The sequence below is a fragment of the Malania oleifera genome, chromosome 1, assembly GCF_029873635.1.
Source record: "Malania oleifera isolate guangnan ecotype guangnan chromosome 1, ASM2987363v1, whole genome shotgun sequence".
NCBI lineage: Eukaryota > Viridiplantae > Streptophyta > Magnoliopsida > Santalales > Ximeniaceae > Malania > Malania oleifera.
The window spans coordinates 5,668,969-5,677,910 of NC_080417.1; the positions used below are offsets into that span (position 1 = coordinate 5,668,969).

The 8,942-nt window shown below is 37.3% G+C and overlaps 1 protein-coding gene across 1 annotated transcript; it reads right to left on the bottom strand.

Moving 5' to 3' along the window:
* Positions 1 to 84: 84 nt before the first annotated feature.
* LOC131150726 (calcium-transporting ATPase 2, plasma membrane-type) lies at positions 85 to 8,397 on the bottom strand. The gene is made up of 7 exons (XM_058101638.1): positions 7,585 to 8,397; positions 5,898 to 5,952; positions 3,858 to 5,806; positions 3,572 to 3,730; positions 1,841 to 2,012; positions 1,414 to 1,712; positions 85 to 518 (listed from the first exon to the last, which is right to left on the bottom strand). The coding sequence occupies exons 1-7, from the start codon at positions 7,759 to 7,761 to the stop codon at positions 279 to 281; spliced, it is 3,051 nt and encodes a 1,016-aa protein (XP_057957621.1). The 5' UTR covers positions 7,762 to 8,397; the 3' UTR covers positions 85 to 278.
* Between the last annotated feature and the right edge of the window lie 545 nt (positions 8,398 to 8,942).

Sequence of the window (8,942 nt, forward strand, 5' to 3'; positions counted from 1 at the left end):
ATGCCTATTCTTATAGAAAAAGTGGGAAAAAAATAAAAAAATAATTTAAAAAAATAAAGGCAGGGAAAATGAAAATTTAAGATCTTGCAAAAACCATTCAACTCCTATTGTAGAATTTGAAAATCTTTTCAACTTCTAAAGAACTAGCAAACTACATTACTTTCCTGTCAAAATATCCATAAATAATCTACATTAGCAAGAAAAAATTCTGAGGCCTTGCTTTAGATGAAGGGTCCTCCAACATGTGATTCAAAACCAGCATCCCCATTTCAGGCAGTTCACACAGGGATCATCTTTAAGGCGGCAGAAACTGGCATGCCTAAGAATCCAATGAAAATGCTAAGGAACCACTGCGAAAAAGTCAATGGCGCCGTGTTTGCAAATGTACCCAGGTACTCAACAATTATGATTTGGAAGATAACAGTGCAACTGAGAACAGCCACAAAAACATTATTCTTCATTATGCCTTCAAAAACATCTATTTTCTCCATCTCTCGAGAACTTATCTCATTGAAAACCTGCAAGATTTAAATCAGGAACTATTAGTAACTCAAGTATTGACCTATGCTACCTTATCAGAATAAAGTTTGCAAGTTGTGATTTGCACAAGCCATTATACATGATCCACATGGAGCCAAAATCTAGAATTTTAAACTGGGACTAGGCATACCATAGGCATCGAGTTTGACCACGTACACCCCACTGGCTGAGCTCATATTACTAAGAGTCTAAGCATGGAACTCTTCATTATTTCTCAGAGCATGGTAATCACTCATCTACACGTGTAGGTACAACAGGATCGGGGTATTTGAAAACATCACTTGGAGAATCCATGGGGCCATTTGGAAGTTATAAAGGGTGCTACCAATACTTGGTTTTTTAGTATCCATGGTAACACTAGTTACATAATAGTGAGGGTGATCCTTTTCAGTTCCTTCTGTTTAAAAGAAAGTCGAACTCCAAAAATTAAAATTGGAAACGTAACTATGAACTTCATTATTTTTTGGTGGCAGAATCTATTCACACAAGTAGCCATTCCAATAATTTGTTTCAGCAAGGTGGGTTTACTTGTGAAGCACAGAGCATGCTATCACATAATTCTATTTTAGATACACTGCAGGGACAAAATGACCAGTAATGTCCTCAGTTGGTGAAAACTTGTATTGCAAACATTTTCCACATTATTGGCAACTAAAAACAACCTTTTGCCCCGGTTAAAAAGGATACTAGTGCAGGAAAATCATTTGCACCATAGGTGTATTAAAATGAACTCTCATGTCATATCCTATGTGTATTTTGATATTTCCAAACATCTAAAGTTTAAAGAAGCAAACCTAATTGTCAATTATCTATGATTCTTAACACAGAATAATTGCAAAAAGGAGCGTCCAAGTGGTTTTCCTAAGAATTTACCTGACAGAAGACAAATGAGTTGAAAATAAGTGTGTTCAGGATCAGGTCAGAATCAGGGCCATTGAGATGGAATAGTGCTTTTCCTTTTCCCTGAAGATGCCATATTACCATAAACTGATACAAGGATTGCCCCAAGATATTTCTCCACATGACATTAGTGATAAAATTCCCTCTCCTTCCAACTGGTGATCGCTTCATTAAGTCATCATTAGGAGGCTCAGTTGCTAGTGCAAGTGCTCCCAGTGTATCCATGATCATGTTGACCCACAACAGCTGGACGGCTGTTAGGGGAGCATTTCCTGAGGCATAGTTTGAAGCGAAAAAGTGAGAGGAAACCAAATCATAGTCTCCAATTTTCTATTTCAACAGATACAGTTTTCAGGGTCAGTTTAAATTTGAAATTAGAATGAGCATGCAGACTTCTTACCTGTCAAGCATGCAGAAGAGAAGTTAACAATCAATGCAACCACATTGACGGTCAGTTGGAACTGTACAAACTTCTGAATGTTTATGTAAACTGAACGTCCCCATTTGGCCACGGTCGCAATAGTGGAGAAATTATCATCCAAAATTATGACATCAGCGCTCTCTTTAGCCACCTAGAAATGGGAAATTTTGAAAATTTGGTGATTTTCTTACTATAGTTTCTAACAAAATAATGTACTAATGTTGATAACATACTGAAGTTGATACAATGACAAACACAATCACATATCCTTTTTATTTAAAAAAAAAAAAAAAAAAAAAAATCTATCATGCTTTTACACCAACTTTCCCTCTTCTTAACCTCAATTAATACTGGACCAACTTAAATAATGCGTCCTTTTCTAATTCCATATTTTCTTATTAGTTACAAATAAGTGCGAATTTTCTTCTTCATTTACACTTGCTTTTACAGATGTTTTGCTTTCCTGATATTGACTACAGAGCAGTCTAATAGAAGTCAATAATTACCAGGGTATGATCCATATCCTACGACTCCAAAGAACCTGTCAAACCATGTCTCCCTCCTCTAATCCTATAACCATGCTTTCTTCCTTCTTTAACCATCATTGGGCTAAGATATTAAATTTGTTCATAGTTGGCCATAAACCAACTATAGCCATCTATTGACTGCATCTATTTTGTGTTAGTAACTGCGTATATTCAGTCCTAGGCTTCATTGCATTTAAATATTTTGAATCCACATTAGCCTCCATATTTCAAACTTGGCATTTCCCTCACTTTATCCCCTTGCTACTAAAAGTATGCTTTTAGGAAACACATACAGAAAAGCAATTGGCTGAAGTAGCAATGTAGAGCAAATAAACAATGCAAAATGATATGCATTACAAGTTTTGCAGTTCAACCAACACTCAAATTAAGTATAGAATATTGAAAAGGCTAAGGTGACAGTATGAACTCCGGAAATATAATTTGAAAACAAACGTTCCAGGCATCTTGAGGAGCTTAGTTCTGCCTCACACATCTGTTATACAGCAAATCAAAAAATTAAAGACTATGAACTTGATATAACAATTAAGCACCAGCCATTTGAATAAAAGAAATAACTGGGTGACAAATATCAGAGCATATTCCTAAACCAAGGTGTAGTTATTTGAAAATAGCCAGATTCTTATTTCTTCCACAGTGAATCCAAATATTTTGATTCCTGATTCAATTATTAGTTTCTTCTGTTCAGTGCTTTGTTTTACAACATAAATGTAGCTCTAGTCTACTGAATCCACTGATCCATGCATGGAATTAAAAAGAACCAGTGATTTGGTAAAGAATACTGCATTGAGCCTGAAGATATTTTGGTCACCGCAAATAAAAAATTGAACTCATAATTTTGACTGCTTGATTCAAAAGCAAGCAAGAAAATCAGCTTCATTTTGTAAGATATACGAAAAAAAAAATCAGAATATATATATATATACACACACACACACACACACACACACACACACACACATATACAAGAAGAAATTATATATAGTAAATAAAGTCTGGTGGTTCTTAAACAAATATGGAGAGGTAAATAAATTGAATCAATATGCAATTATTCATCTCTTTCTTCCTTTTTTCTTTTCTTTTCTTAAGCATGTAGACCAGACTTTTTCAATTTCAGTTAGTATTGCAATTACTGTTGACAGCAGAAATATTTCATTGCACTCACCTCAGTTCCAGCAATGCCCATGGCTAGTCCAATATCTGCTTCATGGAGTGCTGGGGCATCATTTGTTCCATCACCTGTCACTGCAACAACTTCATCAAATGTAGTTCTTAAGTGCTTCACCAGTGTATGCTTGTCTAAAGGTGAAGATCGGGCCATCACCTGCAAAAGAAGTAATAATTAATAAGTGAAAATTGTGTTGTAGGAAAGAATCATCAGATATCTTTTCTTCATTACTGTGCGATTTAATTGTTGCAAAGAGGCTTGGTAAATAAAATTCAGGAAGTACCTGAATTTTTGGAATTAATTCAAGCAATTCCTCCTGACTTTTTTCTCGAAAATCTGGACCTTCAATGGCTATGCCGCCATCAGTAAGAATTCCGCATTCCCTGGCAATCGCCTTTGCAGTATTTATGTTGTCTCCTGTAACCATCCGAACAGAAATACCAGCTGAATGACAAATTGCAACTGACTCCTTGACACCAGGGCGAACAGGATCTTTGATACCCACAATTCCAATACAAGTATATCCTGAAACTGGAATGGGACTGTCAGCAGAGAACCCATTTTCCAGTTCCATATAGGCAAGACAAAGAGTTCGAAGAGCCTCACTAGCAAACTGATCGATAGTAACCTTAAGATAGTCAGTAGATGCTTCATCAAGCAGGACAACCTCACCATTTGCATTAATGACCTTATTACAAGTAGCCAAAACTATTTCTGAAGCACCTTTGGTGTGGGCTCGCATACCTCCTTCAGGAAGCTCCACCACTACTCCCATTCGCTTCTTCTCGGAATTGAATGGCTCAACTTTAACAAGCTTGGAACCTTGTTGCTCTGCATGAAAATCTCCACCAAGTGACAAGCCAAACTCCAGCAAAGCAGACTCAGTGGGTGTTCCCAATATCTCAAGTTTGCCACCTTTATTAATTACAACTTCTCCTCCAGTGTTATTAAATATGGATTGTAGCAGAAGTTTTACAGCAGAGTCCGGGATTTCAGAGCACAAACTAGAAGCTTGGTTGGGTTTACTTACTTCTCTAACATTCATACAAATGCATGATTTCACAACGGTCATGTGGTTGGTAGTTAGTGTCCCAGTCTTGTCACTACAAATACTTGTGGCAGAGCCCATAGTCTCACAAGCCGCCAAATGGCGAACTAGTGCCTTATCATTCATCATTTTCTTCATGGCAAATGCAAGGCTCAATGTCACCGCCAAAGGCAGCCCCTCAGGAACAGCAACAACGACAATTGTGACTGCAACAGCAAAGTATTCCAAAATTGCTAAGGCATCATCTCCAGACCACCTCAAGTATGTTCCCTCTTGCCATTTACGGCTAAATAGGCCTTGTACCAACACAGCAAAAGTCACAACAGCAAAGTAAAGGCCAATCTTCCCAATAAAGGTTGCCACTCCATTCAGTTTAACCTGCAATGGAGTCTCATCATCTCCCCCTTCACTAAGAGTTGCCATCAATTTACCCCATTGGGTTCGCATCCCAACAGTTGTAACCATCATTTTGCATGATCCATTTTTCACCTTAGTTCCAGATAGCAGGAAGGGAGTTTCAGTGTTCACCATTACTGGCTCACTCTCCCCAGTTAAACTTGATTCATCTATTGACACGGAAAATCCTGAAACAAAAAGTCCATCTGTAGGGACCTGGTCTCCAATGTTAAGATGCACAATATCACCTGGAAGTAAATCATATATCGACATTTTCTGCCTATAACCATCTCTCAGTACCTGAATGGATATCTTCTTCTTTTCCTTGTCCAAATCCCTAAACTGTAAAGATTGCCGATAATCACTAGTTGCTGTGACAAACACAACCAACAAGATACTTGCAACTATACCAAGGCCATCATGAGCTCCCTGTGGCCATCCTTCCATTATTATGCCAACAAGCAAAGACATAACTGCACACGCAGCAAGGATCATGAGGGTCATGTCTTGAAGGGCTTCCCAAACAAATACCCAGAAACTCCGAGCTTCACTCTCCGTGAATTTATTGATTCCATAAACATCTTGTCTACGGCTCAGCAAGTCACCATCTGTAGTGAGACCACGGGTGGTTGATGTGGAAAGTTTTTCTGCAATACCGTCTACCCCACCATGCTCTTTCAGCTTCTTCACATCATGGCCTTCAACAATGCATCCCAACTCATCAGCACAAATCTGAAAACCTGCTGCTTTGACGTTCTCAGGTACAGTATATTCACTTGGTTGTGCCCCTGCACACATTTCATAAGAATCAATCAGAAGAATTTTTTTTTTAATATTTTAAAAAAATAAATAAATTTTGGCAAGGTTCCAAAACCTCACCTTGGATAAACTGAAAAACTGCTTTGGAAACCAAAACTGCAACCCTCAACTTCTCCTGCAAGATTCAAGAAGAAAAATGTTAGCCATGTGATCTAATAATATTTTGAAAAGATTCCAGCAATTTAGCACATAAAACAAGAAAATGAGGAACAAAGAACTGAAGGAGAAGTTTAAGATAGAATTTTAGTAGTGAATGGGACAAGGAAAAAGGACTAAATTAGGGTAAGTGTGGCATGTTACGAAAAAATAAATGATGTATGCATATCCACTATAATCATGAATAATCAGTAAAAAACTATTCTATGAATTAAATTCAACTAAACAAAATCCAATCCCAACTATTTGGGACAAGCTACATCCAGCATTTACCACCATTCTGCTCCATCTAGAGCTGTATTCCCCATTGAAGCACAGATCCATGTTTGTTCACTACTCAAACCAATGCGCCCCTTTCCGTTTCCCTTCTCAAAAACCTTCACCTCAACCATATTCCTCCTATTGCTGCCCTGTAATGGGTATTACTTATCATTTGTTTATCTCTCTACAACCACAATCATCTTGCTGTAATTTCTGAACAACGACATTCCTTCAATCACACGCTCCTTCCGGTAATTGAATTGTAAACTTTAAGAAACTCAACTCACTCTTGGGCATCATTTTGGCATCTGTCCTAGCCCCCTCACCAACTCCAATTTTGACTTAAGTACCCCAAAACATATATTAGGCATTCAATCCAAATAGTGCTCTGCTCTTAAAAGGAAGCATATTAATGTGCAAGAACTAAGAATACTGACAGTGCAATGCACTCTATAATAACAAGTTTTTATTGGGTTTTCTAACAACTTTATGTAAACTATATTTCTTTTTGTTCATGATAGTGTAATTAAGCTATAAACTACCATGGTTCCTACACAGCAGAACTCACATTCATTGTAACATGGATCCTTTTATAAAAGACCAGTGCAGTATTACATACATGTCAAAGTTTGTCACAACAATGTCTCTCATACACTACCCCTACATTTTTATAATTAATAAATGGTATGGTGTAAATATGCTATGGCTAATCATGAGAGGAATGCTATATTTAAGGATTTGTTTGTTAATAACTATCATAAACAGGGCGTAAACCTATAATATGCGCGTGTATTATTTGTTGTCCTTTTGTGTTGTGTCCTAAATAAAATTTATTTTGCTCCCCCATCTGCGTCAGTCAAACTTGTGTTCCTGCGTGACCTGGTCCATGTCTGTGCAGATGTTCTATTCTCCTTTCAACAAAAAATGGCTATTTGTGATTACCCATGGGAATTTGACTAAGTTTTTGTGTTGCAGGTTCATGCACAGGTTAAAGTTAGATGCTGACAAAAATAAACAAGCTCATTCCAGTCTCAGGGGAAACACACCATTGCTGATTGTTGCTAAACCTGTTTATTCCTGTCAGATTATAGATCAGCAAGCTTTACAAATTTGAGGTCATCTTCTATCTAGGTAATTGGTCTGGCAATTACTAAACCCATGAGTCAGGATTAATCACAAAAAAATAACATACAGGAATTGAATTGCAGCTACAAAGAAGGCCAACAAAATTTTAAAAGCCAATACTTGATTCAAGATGAGAGAAGAAAATCTGACAACCCATTTGGAGGGAATGGCATTTTTCAGAGCAGAAATCCAAACACACGCAGACCTGATTGTTCCGACGCATGGCAGCGGCTTCGTGACGCTTGGAGAGATTGGCAATGAAGCGAAATCTTCTCCTGGGGTTCTTGACGACCCCAACGAGGTTTCTCCATCGCTCCAGCGCCTCCTCCGAGGAGTGCTTCGGCTTCACTCCTCCAAAATTATCATTCAGATAGCTTTCCATGACTACCCAGCTAACAACAACCTTTCCTCGATTCAACCCTCTTCCTTACTCCAACGCTGCCTCGCCTCTCTTCAAATACAACTCAAAACCGAGGGAAAACCGCGGAAGAAGGGGCGGAAAAAGAAAAGGAAGTCGCGAAAAAAGTCTCCGTTCCAACCCCACACACAAGTATCAACAAAGGCAGCCGCGCAATAAAGAAATTTCAACGCCCTTCCCCCTGAAGTTGCTGCTGCTACTGCGAAAATGGGTGAGATTCAAACTCAATCAGAAGAATGCTGCATCTTTTATCTCCTGTAAATTTTCCCGGAAACTGCCTGTGAAGCTGGGATTGGGGATTTAGCAAGAAAATCGAGAATGAGTGAGGATCCGAGAATGGCGAGGGAGGGGGAATTTCTGGTCCTTAAAGACCCTGCTTTTTGGCAGGTAGAGCGAAATGGGTGGAGTCAAACTCACATGAAATTTTCATTGGATCAGTTGATGTCTTCTTCGTGCATTTAATCTGAGCGTATCTTTTTTTATTGCCTCTTGTCATTATGAACAACCATGAGTCTATGAATCTTAAAACGCGTAAAGGGAACGATTGTTGTCGCAGTGTTTGCGCGTTTCAAGTAGGTGGCTTTTGTTTATTTTATTTTTATTTTATTTTTATTACTACCTCGCCTTCCTCTCATCCCTATCGCCGCTAGCGGACATGGGCGCACAACGTACTTTTGTTTTACTTTACGACATTCTTTGTTTTATGAAAATGATTTTGTTTAGTTTGTATTATAAAATTTTTAAAAACATATTTAACATTTTAAGAAGATTATATTTATTGCATTAGCAATAGATGAAATTAATTATATTTTTAACTGAAAAATTACTAAGAATGCTGCACATAAATCCATGCCCTAAATCTAGCTAATTTTGAATTAAAAATTAAAACATTGTAAGAAATAATTAAAATTTTGTGTATGATTTAAATAAATACATATTTATTATAATGACCATTTAATCTAAGTCATATTTTTTTTTTAAAAAAAAGATAAAATATTTTATTAAAGTAGTGTTTTGGAGGATGGATTTCTGTTGACTTTACAAGGTTTAAAATCTTATTTTGATGATAACAAATAAGAGGAACTTAACATGTTTCGTTAAGTGATGATATTTCAAGATTTAAGTATGTGAATATAAGGTCAAAT

What these genes read in the sequence shown, in the direction of transcription:
- LOC131150726 (XM_058101638.1), bottom strand. Translation starts at nt 7,761, where the DNA reads ATGGAAAGCTATCTGAATGATAATTTTGGAGGAGTGAAGCCGAAGCAC. An exon ending in AATTAATTCCAAAAATTCAG is followed by an intron (nt 3,731 to 3,857) that starts GTACTTCCTGAA and finishes CTTCTTTTGCAG; the next exon opens with GTGATGGCCCGATCTTCACC. An exon ending in TGGGCATTGCTGGAACTGAG is followed by an intron (nt 2,013 to 3,571) that starts GTGAGTGCAATG and finishes TCCCATTTCTAG; the next exon opens with GTGGCTAAAGAGAGCGCTGA.